Genomic DNA, 25,112 nt, shown 5'->3' with positions numbered 1-25,112 from the left:
GTCATGATCTTAGGGTTGTGAGAGGAGTCTTGCATCAGGCTCCATGCTCAGCGTGGAGTCTGCTTGAGATTCTCTCCCTCTCCTGCTCCTCCTCCTGCTCCTGTGTCCTCTCTTTAAAACAAACAAATCTTGGGATCCCCGGGTGGCTCAGCGGTTTAGTGCCTGCCTTTGGCCCAGGGCGCAGTCCTGGAGTCCCAGGATCAAGTCCCACGTCGGGCTCATGGCATGGAGCCTGCTTCTCCCTCTGCCTGTGTCTCTGCCTCTCTCTATGTCTATCATGAATAAATAAATAAAAATCCTTTAAAAAATGTTTAAAAAAATAAAACAGACAAATCTTAAAAAAAAAAAAAAAGACAATGGAATTCAGAAGAGACCCCATGAACAGACTCAGGCGGGAAAGGCAGGGTCCAAAGGACCCAGCACATGGGAATACCATGGGAAGCCAAAGGCTATAGAGGGAGCCCTTTGATAGAAAAGAGGTTGTTGGTGATGCCAGGACAAGACAAAGGGGAAGCAGAGGGTAGGCTGGGCTCCTTCCAAGCTGCTAGACTCCCCCCGGCCCCACTACCCACCTCCTGCCTCTTCAGTATCCAGCTCCCACTCTCTCAACTCTTGCCTGAGGCCCATCGGTGGGCTGGGTGAAGTTGGGAGACATCAAGTGATGAGACCCACACCTTGCCTTTTGGGGGTTCAGTCTCATGGGGAGCCGGATCAGAAGTGGAGAGGGGCACCTGGTGGCTCAGTGGTTGAGCGTCTGCCTTCAGCTCAGGGCGTGATCCTGGAGTCCTGGGGATCGAGTCCTACATCGGGCTCCCTGCATGGAGCCTGCCTCTCCCTCTGCCTGTGTCTCTGCCTCTCTCTCTCTGTGTCTCTCACGAATAAATAAATAAAATCTTTAAAAAAATAAAAAGTGGAGAAGGGCCAGAACAACATGGGGTGACTGGTGTGGATGCTGTGAAACCAGAGACACGGGAGTCCAGATGCCCGCCAGCCTGGAAGGCTTCTTGGCATAGGTCCTGGGCCCAGGATGACTGCCCCCTGGACAACTCTCCACCCAACCTGCCCCCAAATAAAGAGCTCATTATCCTCTGAAAATGGTGCTCTCCCTCTGGAGTTCAGACCTTCCCAGAGCAGACCGTATGGGGGCATCCCAGGCTCCTCCTTCCTACCTCCCCCTACAACCACCAGTCCCGGATGCCTAGAGCAAGGGCTTAGGGACACTGTGTCCTGAACGGCGCCCCTCATCCCCCCTACCCCAGGCCATGGGGTGGGTATTATACCTGGCTCCCAGTCTAAGGCTCAAGTGAGGTCAATCTCAAGCTGCCGCTGATTGACCCTCTCGCCAGTCAGTCCTCTGTGCCGCTCAGATCAGGGATCTTGCTCCAACGTGTGCATTGTCCCGTGCAGACCCCCCCCCCCACAGGACCCCACGCACCCCTCCAACGCACCCCAATTGCCCGCAGGACGCACCCAGCTCCCCAGCAGCCCTGAAGCCCAGGGCAGGCTTCTGTGCCACCTCTGGCCATGCTCAGGCCACCACTCAGCTTGGCTTCCCCTGCTGCAGGGGCACACAGCCGGTCACCCCGTGCGCTCCCCGGGGCAGGGCCCCCGCCTTCCGCCCGCATCAGCAAGCGGCGCGCGCTGCTTTACAAAGCAGACAGGTGCACGGACGTCGCTCGGCCTTCCCATCGATGCCCTAGCTAGGAAATGAAGTCTGTAGCTTCACAGATAAAGAGGTGGCATCGGAACCGTGTCCCTCCGCGCGTGACGCCGAGCCTGCGGGACACACTCGGGCGACGCCGCGGAACCCAGCGGGAGCCTGCCTGACTCTGCGCATGCGCAGCCCAGCAGCGAGCACGGAGCCAGTGCGCACGCGCGCCGCGCCCCTCCTCCCCGCGGCTCCGCCCGCAGCCCCCAGGATGCACCGGGCGCGGTGACGTCGCGGAGCGCCTTCAAACCGGCCTATCGGAGGCCGGCGCCGCGCCGCCGCGCCACATTTAAATCCCGGGGCTGGGGAGGGGTCGCCCGGTGTCGCCGTCGCTCGGCTGGGGGTCGCCGGTAGGTCGGGCGGACGGTCGCGGGGTTCCCTCGCGCATCCGGTCGGGGCTGCCCCGAGCGCGGGGGATTCCGTTGTGCCTGTCCGCGGGGTTCAGGGCTGATCGGGCCCCCGGAGCGCCTGGCCTGGGGGCGCGAGGCCCCGGGGGGGCTGGGGGGTGGACGCGGAGGGTCCCGGCCTGCAGCTCCCGAGGCCTCCGACCGCCACTGCCCTCCGTGACCTGGCCGCAGCCGCCTGCGCCCTGTGCCCCCGCCCGGCCTTGACCCGGGCGCGGCGGACCTGGGGGTGGGGTGGTGGGGGGCTGGGCCCCGACACCTGCTCACCTACTGGCCCGGTCCTCCCCGCAGTGGCTCCCTGACAGCCCTCCCCGTGGAAGGAGGACACCTCGGAGGGCCCTTCCGGCAGCCAGGAGAAGCAGAGATGGATGTTCCCAAGGAGGACGGTACGTGCGTGCGGCCGCAGCGCCGTGGTCCAGGGAGATGGTTCGGTGAAGGAGTGGGCCGAGCTCACCGTCCACGTCTTCAAGGGGTTTGCATCCATCTAGTGTCCTTAGTTTCCAGTTTTCTGCCTCCCCCCCTCCTCCCTCCCACCCAGTTCTAGACTCTTCCCACCCCGTCTTGCTGTGTTCAGCCAGTGCCGAGAGCACCCAGATACCGGAGGGGTCGGATGTGATGTTTTCTCTTTGTGTTCGTTTGCTGGTTTCTGCTCGCTAAGAGTTTGTGCAGGATCCCCGTGACTCTCCTGTCTGGCTTGAGCGTCAGCGTGAGAATGCAGCCTCAGGAAAATGAGTGTAAGGCCATACACTCTTACTCCCCTAAAGCCTTTTGACATCCTCCTATCCTTTGCTCCTCACCACCTCGGAAAGGCGGGGGGACTGGGTATCCCTAACACTGAAGCCGCCCCCCCCCCAAGCTTTGCCAGTTTGATCACTTGTTCATTGTATCTAGAAAGGTAAATGCTGCTGCATCCTTTCTCCTTCCTGTTGTTTCCTCCCTTTCAAGTACCAGTCCCTTCAGTGTGCATGCGGAATCCCTGCTGCTGCTCTGGAGGACTTCACCCCTAATGTCACCCCCTCCCCGTCGTAGCCTTATTTTGTGCCGGTCCTTTTGCTCCTGCTCATCATTGGCATACAGATGCAAGTCCTTCCACCTCTCTGGCTGGTTTATCCATCCCTTTGCAGGCTCCTCTTCCTCTGTTGTCTTCTGAAGCTAATCCTCCCCAGCACTTGGTCTGGGGTCTCTTGGTACACCCCCACCCCCACCCCAGGGCCTTTAGATATTCCCGCAGCTTTAAACTCCATCTGTTTTGTAGTGGTGCCCACGTTTTGTCTTGAGCACAGCCTTTGCTCAGAGCTCTGGATTCGTATATCCACCAGCCTCTTTGGCATCTTCCCCTTCATGCTCAATGTGCTCCCCCTCCCACCCCATTCTTAGCCTGCTCTTTGCCCTCTCATGGAAGTAAATGGCCCCTCCGTGTACTCAGCTAAGTTGTGAAGTGGCCATGTTCCTTCAGCCATTCTTTTTTTTTTTTTTTTTTTTTATGATAGTCACACAGAGAGAGAGAGAGAGAGAGAGGCAGAGACATAGGCAGAGGGAGAAGCAGGCTCCATGCACCGGGAGCCCGACGTGGGATTCGATCCCGGGTCTCCAGGATCGCGCCCTGGGCCAAAGGCAGGCGCTAAACCACTGCGCCACCCAGGGATCCCCCTTCAGCCATTCTGTACGGCTATTTCCACCTTCAGAATATATTTGGATCCATCTGCCTCTTGACAACTCCACCCACCAGATGCCACTGCCTTGTGCTTCAGCCACATTAACTCACCTCCACCTACTTGTGCATTAACTCACTTCCACCTACTTCTGCATTTGTGATTTCAATAGACACACCTTCTTCTTTGCTGATACTCTACACAGCAGCTAGGGTAACTTTTTAAAAACACAAGTTAGATCATAACTCTTATGCTTAAAACCTTCCATAGCTTCCTCTTGCACTTTGATAAAATAGAAGCTCCTTGTCATGGCTTGCAAACCCTCCAGGATCTGGCCCCTACCTGTTTCCACTTCCTGCAGCCTCTCCCTCAGCCACCTAGCTGCCCCCCCAAAGGCCATCAGTGCCTTTGGTCTGTTTGATCTTCCAGGCCAATACGTGTACATTGTCAGCCAATTGCCCCTTTTTTCATAGCAGATGGAACCCTGTGCTCCATCTTGGTTTTGGCACCGATTTATCTTGATCCTTGTATATCAACGCATGCACTGTTCCTGTTCTCTTGTACCTCTGTAGTGGTCCATCTTGGTGAGGGGACTATAATTTCTCCCATCTGCTGTGGGTGTACATTAGTTTGTGTCCAGTGTCTTGCTTTTTCAAATGCTGCTGCACCCAACAGCACCATGACTGTCTGTGGGATGTACTCACGCAAGTCTCCTTGCTGGGCCGGAGGACATGTGTACTTCTCTATTTTGTAGGTGTTGCCTGGGGACTCTCAGGACAGCTAGACTAAGTGATGCCTTCCCCAGCAGTGTATGAGTCGTCCCTTTCCCCACAACCTTGCCCACGTTTTACCACCTCTTTGTGACAATCTGATAGGTGAAAAGTGGAATCCTGGGGTTATTTTTGTTTTATCAGTTATTTTATCTGTTTATATCCTTTGTTAGTTCTCCCATTACATCATTTGTTGTTTTCTTAGCAGTTTGTAGGCACTGTTCATAAATGAGCCCTTTGAGATGTGAGCTGCAAATATTTTTCCCTGCTTATTGTTTTTTTAACTTTGCTTGAGGTGATTTTTGCCATGCAGAGATTTAAAATTGTTTTTTACATATCGTACCATCAGTTTTTTATGGCGTCCAGTTTGGCGTCATAGTTAGACTTCTTTTCCCTAGATTATAAAATAATTTCCTCATGGTTTTTTCTTGTTCTTTTTTTTTTAATTTTATTTTAAAGATTTATTTCTTTTGAGTGAGCTAGTGTGTGCGCATAAGTCGGGGGAGAGGCAGAGGGAGAAGGAAAGAGAATCTCAAGCTGATGCCACATTGAGTGCAGTGCCTACTCAAGTTCACAACCCTGAGATCCTGACCTGAGCTGAAATCTAGAGTTAGTCACTCAACCCACTGAGCCACCCAGGCACCCCTTCTTGTTCCCTTTATATATTTTTCCCCTGAGGGAAAATATCATTTATTGAATACACTGTTTCCCCCTTTAATTGATGTGCTACTTTTATGATATACTAAGTTTTCTTTATATCCATCTTGCGTATATCTTGTTAGGTTTATTTTTTTTTATTTTTTATTTTTTTTAATAAATTAATTTTTTATTGGTGTTCAATTTACCAACATACAGAATAACACCCAGTGCTCATCCCGTCAAGTGCCCCCTCAGTGCCCGTCACCCATTCACCCCCACCCCCCGCCCTCCTCCTCTTCCACCACCCCTAGTTCGTTTCCCAGAGTTAGGAGTCTTTATGTTCTGTCTCCCTTTCTGATATTTCCCACACATTTCTTCTCCCTTCCCTTATATTCCCTTTCACTATAATTTATATTCCCCAAATGAATGAGAACATACACTGTTTGTCCTTCTCCGATTCACTTACTTCACTCAGCATAATACCCTCCAGTTCCATCCAGGTCGAAGCAAATGGTGGGTATTTGTCGTTTCTAATGGCTGAGTAATATTCCATTGTATACAGAGACCACATCTTCTTTATCCATTCATCTTTCGATGGGACACCGAGGCTCCTCCACAGTTTGGCTATCGTGGCCATTGCTGCTATAAACATCGGGGTGCAGGTGTCCTGGCATTTCACTGCATTTGTATCTTTGGGGTAAATCCCCAGCAGTGCAATTGCTGGGTCGTAGGTCAGATCTATTTTTAACTCTTTGAGGAACCTCCACAGAGTTTTCCAGTCAGCCAACTTACTTAAAAAAAAAAAAAGGTTGCCATTTTTTTTCATCATTTTCCTCTGGCTACAACCTCTCTCTCACTTTAAGCGTCTTGAAAGAATCTTCTTAAATCACACTCTGATTCTTCAAAACCACCATGTTGTATTTCTCCCTGCTCAGCACAGGTGACACCCGCGATGCCTCCGCCGACCACCACGAACCTCCCTGCCGTCGAGGGAGGGCGCGCGGCCTCCATGCTCTCAAACTCCTTGGTGGTTTCCTAACAACCAGAACGCGAGCCTCAGGAGCGTGTTGTTAGGTTTATTTATAGGTATTTTTGTCCTACCTAATCTTTTGTTAGGCTTTGTTCTCAGGCATCTGCTTTTATCCTTTCACTGCTTGTAATAGTATTCATTTGGTTTTCTTGCATCTGTAGTCAGAGCATCTGTGCACTGTGATACTCTTACCTCCAGATTTTTCCCCTTGTCTCTTATTGGTTGGTGTACTCAGAACAGCATCCCGGCTGTCGTGACAGCAGACATCATGGCCATGTGCCCGGCTTTCATGGAATTTCCTCTTTAGATTTCCAGTAAGCCTCATGCTGGTTTGCAAGTTAATTTACACAGAGATAGTGGTTTTGGGTGCTGTTTATCAGTATTTCCACTTTTTTTCTCCTTCTTTCTACTTTTTTTTTTTTCCTCCTGGGTAAATGTTGGAATTGTACTTGCCCACCCACTTGAATTTGGATTTGGCTCAAGGGACTTGAAAGGTGGCCAGTGAAATGGGAATGCTGTGATGATATGTGTCACTTCTGAGTCTGTAGGAACTAGTATGGAGTTTCTTTAGCACAAAGACCAGGCTTCATCAGCCTGTGTTGTGCAGTGAGGAGGATGTGGAGCAGGGCCCAAGCCTCAGCAGATGTAGATTAAGAGTGAGAAATACACTACTTGAGGTTCAGGGCTTGTTGTTACTTCAGCGTAAGTTAGCCTGTCCTGACTGATGAGGTACATTTGCTCCTGACTTTAGAAGGACTGCTTCTGATCATATCCCATTAAACCTAATTTAGGCTTTTGGCTGGAGATAGATACTTCCTTGTATGACCAAATGTACCTGTTATGTATCTATTACTTTTTATGAAGGGCTTTTAAGATCCACAAGGTATGTTGCATTTTTTCATGTCTTATTAGCATAGATGGAAATGATGTAGGGTTTTCCTTTTAGATCTAGCAATATAACAATTACGTTATTAGATTATGTCAGAGTAAGTCATCCTACAGTCCTGAAGTCCTGAAACAAACTTGACCTAGTCATGATATATTTTTCGTTTAATGTGTTGGTGATTCTGTTAGCTAATAATCCTATTTAGGATTTATGTTATGAACCTGGTCTGTAGCTTTCTTTATTGAGCTAATTCTAGAGGTTTTAGGTATGGTTATGCTTGCTTTGTAGAAGTAAGTGGAAAGGTTTCTTTTTGTATCCTGTGGAGCAGTCTAAATAGTTTCGGAATGATACATTCTTGAAAGATTTGTCAGAATTATCCTGTGAAACTATCTGGAACTTGTGCTTTTTTTGAGGACAATAGCTCTTGAATAAATTTGTGCAGTTTTTTGTGGTAATTGAACTATTAAGTTTTTTTCTCTCTTCTGGAGTCAGTTTTATAAATAAATCAACTTAAGTAATTTAAATACAAAAATAGTGTTTTCTAGAAAATTATGCATTTCAGCCAAGTTCTTGGGTTTATGTGCATGGAGTTGAGCAGACTAGATTATGAATCTCTTAATTCCCTCTCTCTCTCTCTGGTTATTTCTCTTTATTTCATTTGTGCATTTGTGCTTTCTATTTTTTTCTTTATTGGGTAATTAAGAATAATTGAAGTGACTATTTAGAATCTAATTAGGATATTAGTATATTTTAAATTTTCATAATTTTAATAAGTATGCTGTATTGTTTATTAGGATCAAATAAGACATGATTTGTTAAAGTGCTGTATAAGCTTTACGGTATGGAATAACTGTTCAGCATTTATCGATAATTATTTGTCAAGTATCCAGGCCCCTAGCTGGACATTAAGGGAATTTGTGAGAGCATTAGACATTTTCTGGCTTGGAGGACCTTACAATCTAGTTGGAGCTTCAGAAGGGTAAAGGGACATTTAAGGAACAGCAAGACAGCACCATGACAGAGGTCAGGTCTAGGTGATGGGGAGGCCCTAGAGAAAAATGGGTGTGGATGGGGTGTTGGAGCTAGGGGAGGGAGCAGTTGCCCCATGAAAGAAATCCACTAATGGGTGGTGGGGTGGGGTGGGGTGGGGTGGGGGGCTGAGGTTTGTTAGAGGGAGTCAGGCCTCCAGGCGGGGCTGGTAAAGGGACTGTAGTGGAAGTGTGGATAAGGGGTACAAAATGCAGTTCCATCTGGGGTTTCAAGGTGGGCTCTAAGAGGAGTTGCTCGTCAGCAAATTCCTATGGAGTCCCAACTGTGCATTTGAATAATTCTGGATTTGTTTTTGAAACAAAAACAGGTGTTACGTAGTCTGTAAGCCAGGAAGTTAAGTCGGACGGACGTGAAGCAGGTGGTCTTTTGAAAATGGTCTGTACCTGAAGATGACTTATCTAGCCTTGAAAAACTAGTTGAATGACTTGGTGATTGCATTTTAGATAATATTTTTAAGATAAGGACTTGGATTTATGGGTCAGCTTAGCAAACAGAATTACTGATGCTATTTTAAAAAGAAAACAAAAAAATTTAGATAATCTAGAGCCCTCTATGATGATGTGACTATTAAGATAGTGATAAGGGGGATGCCTGGGTGGCTCAGTGGTTTAGTACCTGCCTTTGGCTCAGGGTGTGGTCCCAGAATCCTGGGAACAAGTCCCACATCGGGCTCCTAGCGGGGAGCCTGCTTCTCCCTCTGCCTGTGTCTCTGCCTCTCTCTCTGTGTCTTTTATGAATAAATAAAATCATAAAATAAAATAATGATAAGGGGACACCTGGGGGGCTCAGTCAGTTAAGTGTCTGCTTTCAGCCCGGGTCGTGATCCCGGGGCCTCAAATCAAGCCCCACGTCAGGCTCTCTGCTCAGTGGAGAGTCTGCTTCTCCCTTTCTCTCTCTCCCTCTCCCTCTGCTGTGCTCACTGTCTAAAAAATAAATAAAATCTTTAAAATAAATAAATAGGGGATTCCTGGCTGGCTCAGCGGTTTAGCACCTGCCTTTGGCCCAGGGCACGATCCTGGAGTCCCTGGATCAAGTCCCACATTGGGCTCCCGGTATGGAGCCTGCTTCTCCCTCTGCCTGTGTCTCTGCCTCTCTCTCTCTCTCTCTATCATGAATAAATAAATAAAATCTTTAAAATAAATTAATAAATAATGATAAGGGGATGAGGTTTTGTCATTGTTTTTATAGCTGTAGAGACTGGTAATGTTTTCTCTTTGTTAGCCCCAACCCTCAAATAATGCTGAACTCTTTCCCCACAGACATTCTTCTCTTGGCTGATGAAAAATTTGACTTTGATCTTTCATTGTCTTCTTCAAGGTAAACAGAGCTGTTTTCTTCCTTTGCCTTGGGTTTAACCACATTCAATAAAGTCTTTCATTTAAATGCCAATGTCAGTAATAATCCTTTTATTTAAAATAGTGCAAATGAAGATGAGGAAGTCTTCTTTGGACCCGTTGGGCATAAAGAAAGATGCGTTGCTGCCAGCTTGGAATTAAATCATCAGATTCCCAAAGAACCTCTTTTGCCAGCTTCGGAAAGTCACTTCACCTGGAGTCCTCTCACTGGGGAGAAATTTGTGGAAGTGTATAAAGAAGCTCACTTATTGGCCTTACAGATAGAAAGCAAAAGCAAAAACAAAGCAGCCCAAGAGGTCACAGCTGAAGACCTTTGGAGCCAGGGTGTGGAAAGATTTATACAGGAATCAAAATTAAAAATAGACCTGTTTGAGAAAGAAAATGAAATGAAGAAAAGCCCCAAGTCGCTTAAGAGGGAGACATATTACCTGTCAGACAGCCCCTTGGGGGGACTGCCACTTTCGGGAAACCAGATCCCCTCAGGCATGGCCCTGCCAAGCGCTCCTGTCCAGACTAGCCTCGCCCGGACACAGGGACCCCCACGGTCACCCTGCCCTTCTCTGCCTGTGAAACCAAGAACTGCTCACCCTCCACACCAGGCGGGGACTCAGAAAAGGGTCATCAGCAAATTGGTGCCACCCCGAGCTTTGTCTTTTAGAGGGAAAAACATTCATGTGGCCCCAGAGCAGGTAGACACATCCACATACCAACACGTCTGTCTGGAGAGCTCGGTGCTCCCTGGCATTTTAGCCCTCTCCGTTTATGGTTCTGATGGAAACTGTTACGGGGAGAAGCTGTTATTGCAAATGTAGTTGTGCTGAGGGCTCAGAAGCGTAGGAATGGCAAGTCCTTTCAGAGCAGGAACAGCATGAGAGCTGGGCTTGGGGTGGATATGCGGGGGCAAGGGCTGCCTTCCTGTTGTGATGCCTTAAGAACACCTCCTCCTAAATGCCATTTGAAATTTTTCCGTTTGCTTGTTACAACACTGGATTTTCTACTCATTAGGGACTTCATTTGCATTGACAAGCAACTTCCAAAAATTCCCCTCCTGGAATAGCCACCTAGTCATCTTGAGTAACTGTGAATTTGTTTAGATCACTTTCCTCCCAGGAATTAAACAGATGAGCTGTCCTTGGAAGTAGCAGTGGACAGGCGGGCCTTTGGGGGTACGGCTAGCCAACTCTGAGGCACTGGGGTTCCTGGAGGTTCACGGGGCAGGGCACTAGGGTAGGGGAAGGTGCCAGAGGGCAGCTACTTCCAAGCTTTGCTGATACATCTCTGCTTAGGGGAGGAAGCTCCTATTCTGAGGAGAGGCAGACAGGTTGGAGCCTCCGTGTGCTGTTTCTCAGTTCTGATGCTAACCGGGGCCCCAGGCCTCCATTGTCTGAACCAGTTACTGAGGAAGGTCTGGGTCAGTGCAAACCACCCAGCAAGGGCCTGGGAGCTTCTTTTCCCTCTACAAGCACATCTCCCAAACTGACTCCCCGCTCTCAGAACCCAGAACTGATCTGAGCTTAAAGCTTGTCTGCCACACTGAAACCTGGACAGGAGGCACGCTGGCCATCACTTCCCCTAAGTAGCTGGAGCCATTCCTTTTTTTTTTTTTTTTTTTTTGGAGCCATTCCTTTAATCATACAAACTCCTTTTGCTGGAGACCATTTGGATGTACATTTCTAAAAGCGATGTCTCTAGAATGCAAGTGACGTGGATCTTATTGTACTGTGTGGACCCAGGCAGGGATTTGTGTGTGTGACAACAGGTGGACTCGGGCAATAAAGAAACTCGATATTAATACATAGTATAATGTGGATGACCCTTGAAAACCTGGTTAGTGAAAGCAGCCAGACACAAAAGGTCACATATTGTGTGCTTCCATTTACAGGAAGGGACCATGATAGGGAAACTGTAGAGAGGGGAGTGGGTTAGTGGCCAGCTAGGTGGGGAGGTTGAGGGGTGCAGAGCGACTGCTAAGGGCTAGCAGTTTCCTTCAGGGACAACAAAAATGTTCTCAGATTGATGCTGTGACCGTGCTAAAAACCACTGACCTGTATACTTCTAAATCGTGAGTTTTATGTTACATGAGGTATATCTCAATTTAAAAAGTGCTATAAAGAAAAAAGAAAATTAACTGTTTCAGTCCTGTGACTTTATGAGCTGCTATTGCTTCTTATTAGCTGTCCTCGTTATAGAGGGTTATTTATATAAGCATAGGTTGGTTTCATGAATGCCCTTGTATCTATATATGTTAGAAATTTATTCTTTGACTCTGCTGTCCAAAGAAAAATGCCTTTCAGTACTCTTCCAAGATTTATTATAACTGAGCAGCATCCCTGCTAGAAGGAATGACCTATTTATTTATTTATTTATTTATTTATTTTTTAAGATTTTATTTATTTATTCATGATAGTCACACAGAGAGAGACAGAGAGGCAGAGACACAGGCAGAGGGAGAAGCAGGCTCCATGCACCGGGAGCCCGATGTGGGATTCGATCCCGGGTCTCCAGGATCACGCCCCGGGCCAAAGGCAGGCGCCAAACCGCTGCGCCACCCAGGGATCCCAGGAACGACCTTTTAATGAGTGATTCCTCTCCATACAGCATTTAAAAATTTTTGTTACTAGAACCAGTTTCCTCATTATCATCCTTAAATAATCCTGATTGAGGAATAGCTTTAGAGGATCTCTCTCCTGTTAATGATCTGGCTCGATATTATTTTACTGTTTTTAATGAGAAAGCAAGTGCCGTCATTTTTGTCCATGGTAATTTGGTGGCGGAAGTGAACTGCTATATTTGCTTCAATCTGGTTGCTGAGTCGAGGAATGTGTATAGCATGGGGAAGACGGTGCCTGCAGTTGCTCTAAATCGAAGCTTTGGTGTGTCTGTACTTTACTAAAGAGGGCAGTTTTCACATTTCATATTAAAATTTTCAGGCTATGAAAAGGATACCAGCTAGTCCTTCGGGTATGAAAATCCTAAATGAAAAGGAATCCCACAGGGATGTGCCCCCGGACAAATCCAGTGCTGCCCAAGAGCTTGCCGGCATGCCAGCTGGTGGAAGCCACTTGGTCCAAGGCAAGCGATCGCTCCCCGTTCCAAACAAGGTGGGTCTCACCAGGGCTGCGGGTGGGCATGGCCTGTGAACAAAGGGAATGAAGGAGCAGCGATGTATACACGTAATGTGTCTTTGATGAAAATCAAGTTTTAGAAAGGTTGAAGTGGCATCCGTGAGAGGCGGCTTGATGAAAGGCAGAGAATGCGGCCTGGTGCGCGCCAGGGCTCCATGGGCTGAGGAAGGTCAGCCTCTCTGCGCGTCTGTGTGTCTGTGCTGCTCCCCGCTTCCCTCACAGACGAGATGGGATGTCAGGGCTCGGACACACAGCTCACAGATGATCGCCCTCGGCTTTGCTGTTTATTTTCTGGTGTTGTGGTTAAACTGAGCTGTAAGAACCGCTGATGTACTTGTTAAAATCGCTAGAAACTGTGCCCTACAGCTGTGGACTCCTTTAGGGAGGCGGGGGTGGGGGGGTGGGAAGATAGAGCCCAGAAGCCTGCATTTCCGCAAGTTCCCAGGTGTTTCTATGCAGGGCTTTGAAGACTGCACTTGAGCAGGACGGCTTGGACTTTTCCTTTGAATTCAAGATGACAATTATTAAATTATTAAAAATTATTTTAAAACACTATTTTTGCATAAAAAAGTAACAGGTGGATAATGAACTCTTTGGTGACTCTTTTTTTTTTTTTTTTAAACATTTTGTTTCAGTTGGGCCTGAAGAAAACCCTGTTGAAACGACCTGGTTGTGCTGGCAGTCTTTCGAGAAAGTCCTCTTCCTCAGGGTCCGTTTCAGCTGTGATTTCCAACGTGTGTGCTTCTCCGGCAGCCGGCAGAGGTAAGGCCGGTGGGGCTCTCCGCCCTCGGACCCACCTGTGCCCTGGACCACAACTGTGTGCCCACTCTCACTTAGACTCTGCAGAAGGTTCTGGAGGGTTTGCTGTGGTGTGGAGGGGGGAGGGGGGCCACTGTGTCAGGGTCCCTGCCCTCACCATGCTCCCAGTCCTCTGAGGAGAGGCGCTCTTAGCAGGGGCTTAGTTGAGGGCGGCTTGCAGTGCCAGAGCTGGTGTTAGGCTCCGGGTGCCTGGGACGCACAAGGACGCTGAGACCAGCCTGTGGACATGTAATCAGACACAGGTTTTAAAAATAGGACTGTTCCAAATAATTTAGGGCACGTGACCCTTTTAAACTTGGCGTTTATTTAATCCCCACACCCAAACCGGATTCAATTCGGACTATGTGGTCGTCTTAGCGGGCCGAGGGCGCCATCTAGTGGTAGAGGGGGAGCCCTCCAGTCTTCCCTCCAGGGAAGAGCCCTTCCAGCCCCTCAGGACTCCCTGCTCAGGCCTGTGCTGTTTGCTGTGGACATGTGTGTGGAGTTTGTTCGCAAACTGTGAAAAGTGTTAAGTCTGGAATTAGACTGATGATATGTGCAGCCCCGACTGCCCAGTGGTGGTGAAGAGAACTGAAGTTTCCATCAGCGGACAGACCGCAGGACGGTGCCTCCCTCTGCAGTGCTGTCACGGGCTCTAGGAGTCCTCCAAGGCCTGTCCTGGCCTCTCTGACACACGGGCCCTGAGTGGGGAAAGGAAGTTCTGTGATATGAGGGGCGGTGAAGTCGGTGGCTGCAGTGGTGCAGGACATGGGCACGATTTGGGGATTGCTGCGTTCCTACCTCCGATAAGGGCTGAGACGGGCGTTGAGTGGGCCTTATGGTGTGTGTGCGTAGTCGGGGATGGCTAGGTCAGACAGGACAGCGTTGGGGAGGAGCACTGAAGCCGGAATGCTATGGCGTCAGCCTTTCTCTTCGAGTTTTTCTGCAGGAGTCCTCCCGGGACTGACGTCTGTGTGGGGCATAGCGGCACCTGAGTACTTTTCACCCACGTCTATCTTCTTTCTGTTTTAAATAGTGCCCATGATTGCTATGGCCCAACCGCCTAGCATTTGAAGGAACCGGCCAGGAATGACTGCCCCTTCTCTTCCGGTCCTCCCCTGCACCCTGACCAGGGGGTGGGGCATGTGACGACACTGTCCACTTCTGGCCACTCAGGGTAGAATGTCTGCTGTTGACAAAATCAGGGAAGACGGGAGAGATTGAAATCACGTGTAGTTACATACATACATCTTGGTAATTGTGTCTAGAGTCAGTACCTTAGAGCACACTCAGCTAAGCTGTGCGCAACTTAGCCTGTCCTGTGTTTGAGGACGTTACCTGATGGGCATACAGAATGTTGCTCACGGGTCCTGTTTTTCTCATATGGAAATCATCATGGTCAAAATAATCTTCACTTGAAAACTCCTTAGGTGTTAAGTAACTTCATAATTTAATAACAACATAAACTTGAGCGATAACCAGATTTTGTGTCTCCTCTTCCAGCTAGGTCAAGTGAACCTGCAAGTGTTCCTGCGGGTAGTCCCCCGCTGCCATCCAACCCCAGCCAGTCAGGCAGAGCGGGACTCGCCACGCCTCGGCAGCCTCTGCAGACAGGCCCTGCGGGTGCATCCTGCAGGCAGAGCAAGTGGGCCACGGCGGCTGGGGGAACGGCGGAGCCAGCCAAGGCACCCAGCCCAGCGGCTGTCAGCAGAGCCGGGACGCCGGAACAGAGAGGCCCGGGGCCTAGCTCCTGCTCCAGCTCCAGCTGGTCTCAGCCTTCTCAGGGGAACACAGCCAGGAGTACAAGAAGGCGTGACTCCTACCTTCAGTGCAGGACGTGGGCCATGCCCACGCCGACAAGTCAATTTAAGATACCGAGGTTTTCTACTGGTAAGGAGTGGGTCATTCATTTCTCATGTTTTTAAAATATTGAAGAGATTCTATGTAAGGTTTTCCAGAAGTGTTTGTTTTGGTGATGCTGGTGTTTTGGCTTTCTTTTTCCTTAGAGCACTTTAAACGTGTGGTTCTAGCATCTTCTAGCTTGTACCATTTCAGGCAAGAACTCGGTGGCATTCTTATCTCAAGGTCCTGTCACCGATCCTGCACTGCTCTCAGGAATTCCTGTTTCTTACTCTTTTCAGCATTTTGATTATTATGAATTTCGAAGTGGCTTTCTTTGGGTTTATCCTTCTTATGGGTTTGTGAGCTGCTTTGATCTGAGGGTTAATACTCGTATTAATTCTGGAAAAAAAAAACTTGGCTATTCTTTCTTCAGATTTTTTTTTTCTTGCCTCCCCTCATTTCCTGGGAGTCTAATTACAAGTATTGCCTCTCGTGGTTTTGTACGTCATGAAGGCCTGGTTTCCCCACCTTTTCTTCTGTTTCAAGAAAAGGACGTTTCAGGTCCAGACTTTCTCGGTGGTGTGTCTAATCTGCAGTGAAGACCATCTGGTTAATTTTTTGTTTCTGACATTGTAGTTTCCCCATCTTTGTCCTAACAGTGTTTGTTTAAATTCTTGAACATATTTATGTTGGTTGTTTCAACCTCTGTTTCTTCTAACGCCGTCTTCCCTGTCATATTGGGGTCCATTTCTAGTGACTTTTTCCCAGGTGATGGTCACATTTTCCTGTTTCACTTGTTTATTTGATCCTCTGTCAGATGGTGTAAGTTCAGAATTTTTGAATATCTGGGCTTTGTTGTCCTGCTTGAAGGAGCTGAATTTCGCCCTGGAAGGCATTTAAGTTGAGGGTCAACTTGATCCTTTTGAGGATTCTTTTGAAGCTTTGATGGGGCAGGTGTCTGTAGCCTTTACCCTCGGGACAGGGCGGCCCCCCTTCCAACACGTGGCCTGCCCGGGTCCCTGCTGAGCATGCCTTGTGCTTCCTAGGTCTCCATTCTGGCCAGTGGGACATGGGGGTTGCCCAGCCGTGTGCGAGCAGTGGCAGTTGTCCCCGGTGGCCATCTTCATCTTGGCCTTTCAGAGTCTCACTGCGCGCTCACTGCTGTTTCCTGCACAGCCAGGGACTGGGGCTCCCTTCCCATGTCTGGAGCTCTGCCTCTATAGCTCCCACCTATCTAGCTCTGCCCCTCAAATTCCAGCAGCCTCCATTCCACTCCACTCCCCAGCCAGTCCGGCTGGCTTGGCCTTTCCCTGCCTGTGCCGGCATGCTGTCTGGTACGTTAATCTAAAAAGTGTGTAAAATGTAGAAGGCTGTACAGAGCAGACTCAAGGGAAAAGGTGGTTGTAGCTGCCCTCAAGAAGATGTGCTTCCCAGGCAGCCTGACTGTTCCGAAGTGTTCCAGCAGCGACATCTGGCACAGGCAGCCTTTATGGCCCTGAAGCCTCCTTTAGAGAGCCCGGGCTTCCTCTGTCTTGTTCTGCCGTGATTAGTTCCTCTTCCTCACGCTCTTGTCTGGCTGCTGCAGCGCCAGCCTTCTCACCAGTCAGCAGCAGGGATGGGCTAGGTGAGGAGGAGCAACAGTACTTACTGGAAGTTGTATCGGCCACTTTCACCTATGTCCCATCGCTCAGGCCTTGGTCGTGTGACTGCTAACCTGCCAGGGATGCTAAGACGTGCTGTCTTCCCGCCTCGCTAGTTTCTTACTAAGGAGAGGAGAGTGGATGTCGAACAAACACTAGCAACCTCAGCCAAGTTAGTGAACGAGGGGAAGGGGAAGAAGAGGTGAGGGCTGACGGGCAGCCACAGGCCAGCTCCCCTAGAGCCTCGGGACAGGAGTGGTGCGGAGGGATTCTATGGGGCAGGGCTGCCGGCCTCGCAGATCCCTCCCCTCAGGCATGAATGGAAGCTGGGGGAGCCAGGCGGAAGCCCTGCTGTGATGGGGAGAGAGATCATGGTCTGGGGAGGGGTGACAGACCTGGGAGATGGAAGAGCGTGCGGCAGCGTGGAGGGGCCTCTGCGGGGCACCCGACCATCAGGCGAGGGCTGGAGGAAGAGCAGCCCCGGCACAGCCCCCGGGCCCAGTTTGGACCCGTTGAGTGTGGGGTGCCGCAGGGCTCCGTGTGCCATGTTGAGCAGGCAGTTGAATGTGTGAGTGTGGACGCCGAGGGAGAAGCCACGGCTGGAGCCCATATTTAGGATCCACGGCAGGGAGCTCAGTGTGTTTGCTGGAATGGCTGCTTCGAGGGCAGCCCGTGGCTCACGCTCTGTTCCGCCGTGTTTGCTTCCTTTCTTGCCAGGTGCCCAAAGCCATGGCGTGCCTCTGGCCACCTTTCCTCCAGCTGCGTTGTGTGCAGGTCTTGTCGAGCTGCAGAGGCCACGGGATATGTACCAGTCCTACCAGTCCCACCACTGCTCAGCAGCTACCCTCTGCTGCCAGTTCCGGCCCCTTCACGCACCTCCAGCTCTTCTGAAATGGATTCTCCTTCCTTCACAGTGTCTGGGACAGGGCTGTCTCCCTGGGTCACACTGTTCCCATAGTCAGTGCTGGCGAGGCTGGCGAGCCCGCACACTGTTCAGAGCGCACAGCCCTGCGACTGTGTGGCAGTGTGTTCCCTGTGTGGTTGCGAGTGCTGGTGATGACACCAGCTGTCCTTGTGGAGGGGACACGGGCACAGTGTGAACAGGGCCCTGCCGTCAGGCCCTCAGTGTGTGAGGGGAGCTGCCTGGCTGGCGGCTTTGTCACTTGCTGCACGTGTGACTGACCACACGCACATCCTCTCCTGTCTCAGGTGAGCCCCCAGATGGCACAACGCCCAAGTCCCATCGGGCACAGAGGCCGCAGTCCTGCACGTCGGCGGGAAGGTGAGGAGCCCCGACCACCCTCGGTTTTACTCTTAAGGAGGGACCTGCTCATCACCCAGAGGCTTCTCAAGCACATGTGGTGACCCACAGCCTGACCACATGTGGCCTGAGCCCCGGTCTGTTGGGTTGTGGCCTGAGCTCCCGAGGGCCAGTGTCCCTTTACATTCGCCTTGTGATAGTCACAGACTTGTCGCCTGTGTCGTGACATGCCGATCCTCAGGCCCGACCTGGGGTGGTGGCAACACCCACCCTCACAACTCTTAAAAGGGGACTCTCGTTTGTGCCACGGGCAAAATCCCTCTAGACTGGGTTTTGAATCCCTGCTCCACCATCCCTGGTCTGTGACCTAGTGCAAGTGTCTGGACGTCCCTGACCTGCTTTCCTAACCTGTGCAGGGTGTGGGAGGGGTGGTGCACACTCACCACAGCAGGTACTACAGTCAGGACACGCGCATGCATGCACGCGAGGCGTGGGCCAGTGACCACCGTTACTGCCACCTGCTGGGGTCAGAGGGGCCCTGTCCCAGCACTCCTTCGTTCTGCATGTCAGCTGGGAGTGGGGACAAAAGTGAACATGCTCAGGCTGGGCAGTAGCGTATCTGGGGCTAGGGTGCAGCTGGGATGGGAGTGCTGCTTTGCATGGGGCTGGGATGGGCTGGGAGGTAAGACACCAGCATGGGGGCCCTAATGCTGGCTCTGCCACAGACCAGCCTGCACTCTGTGAATCTGTCCGTGGCCCTGGGCTTTCATTTACTTGAGTGTAAACTTGGGAGGAACCTCATGGTGGGATCGGATGTTCCCCTTACAGCATTAGCCATGCGGAGAGTCTCCCACACCCACAGCCAGATGGCCACTGCCTGCCTTACTTTACCCCTGGGCCTCAGTCCTCTCACCTGTATAACGGGACAGAGGTTCCTACCTCCCAGGGTTACCTTGAAGATTATATTTGTTTGTGTTTTTATCTGTTCTCGCTGGAGTTCAGCAGTGGTTCCAGAACCTTGCAGAGAACGGCTGCTTGACTTAGAGCACCCCACCCTCCTGCCCTTGGAGTGATTTTGTTCTTCAGTTAATATTAAAGTTTGTTTTCAGACTCTTTTGAAGCACATAAAGATTGTCTTGAGTGATCCACAGCCCTCCTGTGGGCTGCATGTTGGTAGGATGTCCTCGACTCCTTTATTTTAAAATAAGCAGCTGGCTCCACACAGATGGGCGGGATTCACTTGCTGTTGAAGCCACATGTATCACCAAGGGTGGAAGGAGGGATGTGTGAGAAATAAGCAGCAGGTACCCTGATTTACTCATGTGTGCTACCCCTGGGGTGTGTGAACGTGCTTGCGAGCCCAGGCAGGCCCCACTGGGGGGTCTGCATTTCCTTATAGAAATACCGACGCCATTAGAAGGTGACTTTCAGATGTCCTTGGAACCTCTCGTTCCATGCGTCTGTCCGGCACCACCTGGAAGGGCCCATCACATTTGATCAGAACCTGCGAGAAGGATGGAGAGGCCACTCATCGAGGAGCCAGAAGCCCACACCGGGGCCTCCCTGGGGGCTGGCGGCAGCCCTTTCTTCCCAGAGCAGACCTCCAACAGGCCTTGCGGGCTTGACTCTTCTACGTTGAAATCAGGACTTTTTACCATATTAGCATATTGGCTGAATGTTTTTTTTTTTTTCCGGTCATGTCTGCTGAAGACTCCAATTTTGTTTTTCCAGGGTAGTTGTGCATAGCACTCCTGCTAGACGCTCATCAATGGTGGCCTCACAAAGCCTTGCAGGCGGTACGAGGACCCCTGTGAGTACGAAGTACATGTCAGCCCTGCCCACACCTGCCAGGCGTCGGCTCTCTGGCCTTCCGCCGGTGACCCCCAAAACCATGCCCAGAGCTCTGGCTTTGCCTCCATGTATGTCTGCTTGGCAGCTTTCTTCTGAGCCCCAGAAAAAATCTTCTGTGAGGTAAGAGTTTGTTAAACCCTGCAATAACTTTGTCTCCGATTCCCAACACCCCGGGTAGTTCTTGCGCCAGAATTTTGCCTCGTCTGGTGAGCGAGCCCAGAACCAGCCAGGCCGAGGTTCATCACGTCTGCTCAACGACAGCCACAGGAGCCGTCGGTGGCTCTCCGAAGCAAAGAGGGCACCTGCTTGCTCTGCCATCACAGTCCTCACTGAGCATCCTACCCCGGGTGGCTGCTGGCCTGGGCAAGCAGGGGAGCACCTGCCCTGATGGCCCTGTGTTGGGCCACGGCCTCTCGTGGGGAGGAGCCTTTGGGGAGAGGGTCTGTAGATCCACTCAGATCCAGAGCTCAGGGGTCTGGTTCAGTCTTTGCGACCCAGTACCAGGGAGAGACCCATAGTCTGGCTGCTAGGGTCTTGGCCAGGGCTGACCACACTCAGGCTTCCTGAGAAACAGGCTCTGAGCAGCTGTTCCACCTGCCTCTCCCACCTCACCCGCCCCTCCCGCGTCCCTCTGCTCCGGCCACGCTATCCCCTCACCACACGGTGGACGGGGCTGTCCTGGCCATCCTCTCCGCCTGGAGCGCGCCACCCCTCCACAATTGCAGTCCATGTTCGAGGGCCAACCTCAGGGGCCTTTCCAGAAAGCCTCACCTCCCCACCCAGTCACTCTATTCCATTTCCCTGCTTGATTTTCTTCAGAGCATCTCTTCTTACTGCCTGAGTGTGAAGTATGTATTTGTCCTCTTACCAGACCCCCAGGAAAGGGGCCCATGTTGTCAGCAGGCTGCTAAACTTTTAAAGCCTAAAGGACCTTAGAGACCATTCAGTCCATTTATTTTAATTCACGAGGAAGCTTGAGGTCCAAAGGGGACTTGCTCACGCTCAGCGCTGTCACGGGTGGAGCTGGGAGGAAAGCCAGCCTGCGTCCCTCCGGATGACATGCCACCTCTAGAATGGGAATCCTAGAGCTAACACTTCGAGAAGTCCCCTCATGAGGTTTTCGTCTTTGTCTCCGGCAGAGCTGCACTAACGAGGGAACGCCAGAGTGAGGCTGCCTCTGAGCATGAGGACTCATCACCTGACAAGCCTTCCTCCCCTCTGTTGGCTGTGCCACAGGCACTTAACTTTTCTCCAGAAAAGAGTGACTTTACTTTTTCAAAAAGTATCAGCTCAGAAGTAGTGCTGGATGTGGCCCCGCCACCTGGAGATAGGCCTGCTAGTGAGGTACTTGTGCGGTCCTGGTGAACGGAATCTGCCCCCAGAGCCGTGTGCTCACTCGGTGCCATGGCCCGTTGCCCCAGGGCCTCTGCTGCTAGCCATGCCAGAGATGGAGTGAGGCCCTCCCACCTCTAATGGGGACAGAAGCCACACCCCAACCCCTGTTTGATCAGAAGGCCAGGGCTCAGAGGACAGGAAGTAGGAAGGCACAGTGGGAGGGTCTCTAGGAGCTCCAGGGTGGGCTGTTGGCCAGAGGGAGGTGGACGTGGGTGGGAGTTCTGTGGGGGGTGGCCAGAGTGGAGACAACTCTGTCAGCACGGGCACACCACAGCCAGCCCTTCCCCCCGAGAGGCCCACCCTTCCTTGGGTTTCCTAGGTTTCCTCAACGTGGTTGACAGAAAGATGCTACAAGTGCCTTTAAACTTATGTTCTCGTCCAGACTCTTCTCGTGGACATCAACCTGGATCAACTTGCCATCACTCCGAAAGCTGAAAGCACAGCTCTCGTCGACCACCCTCTCATTGACTTTGGCAATACTCCAGAAGCAAATGCAGCTCCAGGATCTGAGAGTAGACCTCTGATCGACCTGCTGATAAACACTCCAGACATGAACAAAAACACGGTGTCCAAGCCTCCCCATGAGGTGGCACAGGTGAGAAGCAGCAGGAGGTTCTGTGTTGACCTCGGCCTCGGGTGGTCTCAGTTCTGGGTTTGGTCCTCATCCCAGGGCACCTCCCGGGGACCCTTGAGAGTGGCCAGTGGGGCTTCTAAAGTGATATGGCTCATGGCACACTCCCTTGGTGGCGTGACGTTTGAGCAACACCCAGTCCTGCTAAGGAATCCTGCCCGGGAAGCCCAGAGCTCTCTGAGGCCGGGGGTTGCATTGCCTCCACCCTAGGGTCCCTTGGTGCCTACTGTGTGACGGGAGCACACATGTTGCAAGAACTCAGGTCTTCTGTGTGGCATTTCCTCTTTACAAATTCTTAGACGTGACGGTTGCAATGTCAGCGGGCCTGAGCCACGTCAGAGAGGGCTCGTGGGCAGCCGGGTCCTCGGGGAGCTTACGGGCAGCCGGCAGGGGCAACATGGCCATGCCACTCACCTCCTGTCTCTTCTCTTTTGCAGCTGATAGACTTGGCTTCTCCTCTGATCCAGCTGAGTCCCGAGGCTGACAAGGAAAACGTGGATTCTCCACTTCTCAAGTTCTGAGTAGAATAGTCCTTTACATTTTACTCTTTGTTAAGAGAATGGCCAGTCCTAAGGTGGTTTTCAACCCTTAGAAATAAATTTTAGGAGAAATTGTACTGGGGGGAAATATCAGACCTCAGTAGTGGTACTGTGCCTGGGGGGGGGGGGGGGGGGTGTGCGGTAGGACTGGGGTTTTGGGCTCCTGAGACCACTGCTGCCTGGCAACTACCCCTTCTCTGCCCTGAGGACCCAGCAGGAGCATGGAGTTGTAATCACTCCAGATGAAGAATTTTGTTTTGAATCTTTTGTATGTAAAAAGCAATTGACTATTTTTAAAATTAAGTTTGTATGAAAAGTTAAATATTCTAGATTTTAAATTAAATTGTAAAATAAATGAAAACGTATTGAAGCACAGCTTGGTTTTTAAGGTTATCTTGATTTTTAAACATGCGTTAACTATTTTTATTATTATCGGATTTAGGTTATCCAAACTGTTTCCATAAGTGATTTTCAAAATTAAGTATGAAGAAAAATTGTCTTTTTTTTTTTTTTTAAAGAAAAATTGTCTTAAATGCAGACCCCAGGCCCCACCACCCAGGTCTGCAGCAGGCCTAGTAACCTGCACTTCCAGCGCACATTCAAGGCCACACCCAGAGGAGAGGCTGCTCCAGAGAGGCGGGGGCCAGGCAGAGGGAGAGGTGTGAGACCTGGGGCCGGGTGGGGTGATGGCTGTGTCTGAGGAATGCCCAGAGCAGGGGCCCCTCTGGTAGAGGGAGCTAAGGGCCACTGGAAAGCACAATCCCTGCCTGAAGCCGTTCTAATGTAATATAAAAACTAGCTGGCCTGGAAGCCACTGATGTGTATTGATACCTCAGTTTTTGAGAAAATTTGTCTTAGTCCAGCGGCCTCACAGCAGACAGTAATCATGGGACCTGCTTTTGGGGCTCCCACCTGGAGTTTCCTGCCCGAGCCCAGGAAGCCCCGGTCCACACAGGGCTGAAGGAAGAGTGCTGGGGCTGTGCTTTGAGCTTTCTCTGGTTAATAGCGAGTCCTGTGCTATCTAGAAAAAGCAAGCATGTGTCATGGATAGCATCGCTGCACCTGCAGATAAAGGCTTCACATTTAAAGGTAGGAATGCTCGGAAGTGGGAATGCGTAAACTCCAGTAAGACTCTGGAAGCAGGGCACCTTGCTCTAGGTACACTCCCTGGCCAGGGGGAGCAGAGAACCTACTGGAATCACAGCAGCCCACACCTCCTCCCTCATCTCTATTCCTGTGGGCGGTGAGAATTCTAGAATCCAGGATTAATGCAAAGGTCCTCTGATGTCTGGTGTGGTCTCTCAGTTCACAGCAGAAACCCCAAAACCTGAAATTGAATTGATTCATTCACGTTACTCACATTTTATTCTTTTTTAAGTCCTCTCCACACCCGGGGCAGGGGGCTGCTGGAACTCACGACCCCGAGACCAAGAATCACTCGCTCTTCTTACTGAGCCCACCAGGCAGCCCACATGTTGACGGAAATGACGGTAGGCAGGCTGCATTCTCCCAGGGATGCAGTGGGGAGTAAAGCTCCCGCACCCCCCCTGCCTTCTGGGGGCTTGACAGTTTGGTGAGGGAGGGACATCAAACCTTAGCTAATATATGACCATCCAGTGGGGCGCTGGCCACATCTCATCCAAACTGGGGATGAGCTGGGCCTGCTCCCTGGCTCTCCTCCTCCAAGGCCTAACCCCTCCCTCAGGCTGCCCCTGGAGCGGTCAAACTCTTCTTGCAATTCAAGCTGCTCCTTGCTGTGCCCAGGCAGGACAGAAGTAGTAAGATTTTAATTCTCAAACAAGTGGGAGATACTCCCCCCGCCCCCCCACCCCAAGAGCACGTGTTGGATAAGGCAGCATTTCCCACCCTATGTGCATCATCCTTTTTCCTTTCTGGCTTCGTCCTCCTGACTTGCTGAAGCTGCTTATTCTGGCAAAATGTTCCCCAAGCTCTCTTCCTCTTTCGGCTTCTGGGCCCCAAGTGCACCACTCACCACTGAAGAGTGCAGTGTGTGGCCCTGGAGACAGGTGCTCTCGGCACAGTAGTGTGAGATGCCTTGGCTGCCACTAGAGGGCCACCCTCCAGTGTTTCATTAATTTCCTGGTGCATATCTCTGAAATCTACATACCTCACATCCTTGTTGGCAGATGGCACTTGGGACATCATTGGTCTTCCCATTGCTTAAACCATCCCACACTCAGTCCTCTAGACTGAACCAGAATGTCCAATGGCCTTAGCTTGGCCACTGCCACAGACTCAACCACACGTTCACCCCAAAATTTGCCAAAGGCCAGGCGGCCAGATACTGCATCTACTCCTCTCTTCTCGGAAGTGTGAGATGAAATAGATACTCTCATTGGAGGTTTTGTTGGATAATTCTTATTCTTCAGAAAAAGCAGTCATTCTTCTGTTTCCTGATGGGGCCCTGTGACCCTCCCTTCTGTCAGGGAGCTCACCCTGTGTCTGCTCTTGCACCAATGGCCATGACTCTCAGCAGGCAGGTCCTGCTTCTCTTCTAGAAACGGAGACTTGGGGC

At 50.9% G+C, this 25,112-nt stretch overlaps 1 protein-coding gene across 1 annotated transcript; it reads left to right on the top strand.

Moving 5' to 3' along the window:
• Nucleotides 1–1,931: 1,931 nt before the first annotated feature.
• Nucleotides 1,932–22,951, top strand: GTSE1 (G2 and S-phase expressed 1). The gene is made up of 12 exons (XM_038550209.1): nt 1,932–2,058; nt 2,404–2,498; nt 9,399–9,456; nt 9,559–10,183; nt 12,425–12,595; nt 13,255–13,381; nt 14,921–15,307; nt 18,109–18,181; nt 19,892–20,131; nt 21,151–21,355; nt 21,789–22,001; nt 22,475–22,951. Exons 2-12 carry the CDS (start codon nt 2,477–2,479, stop codon nt 22,556–22,558), a joined length of 2,205 nt encoding a protein of 734 aa, XP_038406137.1. The 5' UTR covers nt 1,932–2,058; nt 2,404–2,476; the 3' UTR covers nt 22,559–22,951.
• The last annotated feature ends 2,161 nt before the right edge of the window (nt 22,952–25,112 follow it).

This window comes from Canis lupus, chromosome 10 (assembly GCF_011100685.1).
Source record: "Canis lupus familiaris isolate Mischka breed German Shepherd chromosome 10, alternate assembly UU_Cfam_GSD_1.0, whole genome shotgun sequence".
Taxonomy (NCBI): Eukaryota; Metazoa; Chordata; class Mammalia; order Carnivora; family Canidae; genus Canis; species Canis lupus.
This window is presented reverse-complemented; position numbering and strand designations above follow the sequence as displayed.

What these genes read in the sequence shown, in the direction of transcription:
- GTSE1 (XM_038550209.1), top strand. Translation starts at nt 2,477, where the DNA reads ATGGATGTTCCCAAGGAGGACG. An exon ending in TTCATGTGGCCCCAGAGCAG is followed by an intron (nt 10,184 to 12,424) that starts GTAGACACATCC and finishes TAAAATTTTCAG; the next exon opens with GCTATGAAAAGGATACCAGC. An exon ending in GATACCGAGGTTTTCTACTG is followed by an intron (nt 15,308 to 18,108) that starts GTAAGGAGTGGG and finishes CTCCTGTCTCAG; the next exon opens with GTGAGCCCCCAGATGGCACA.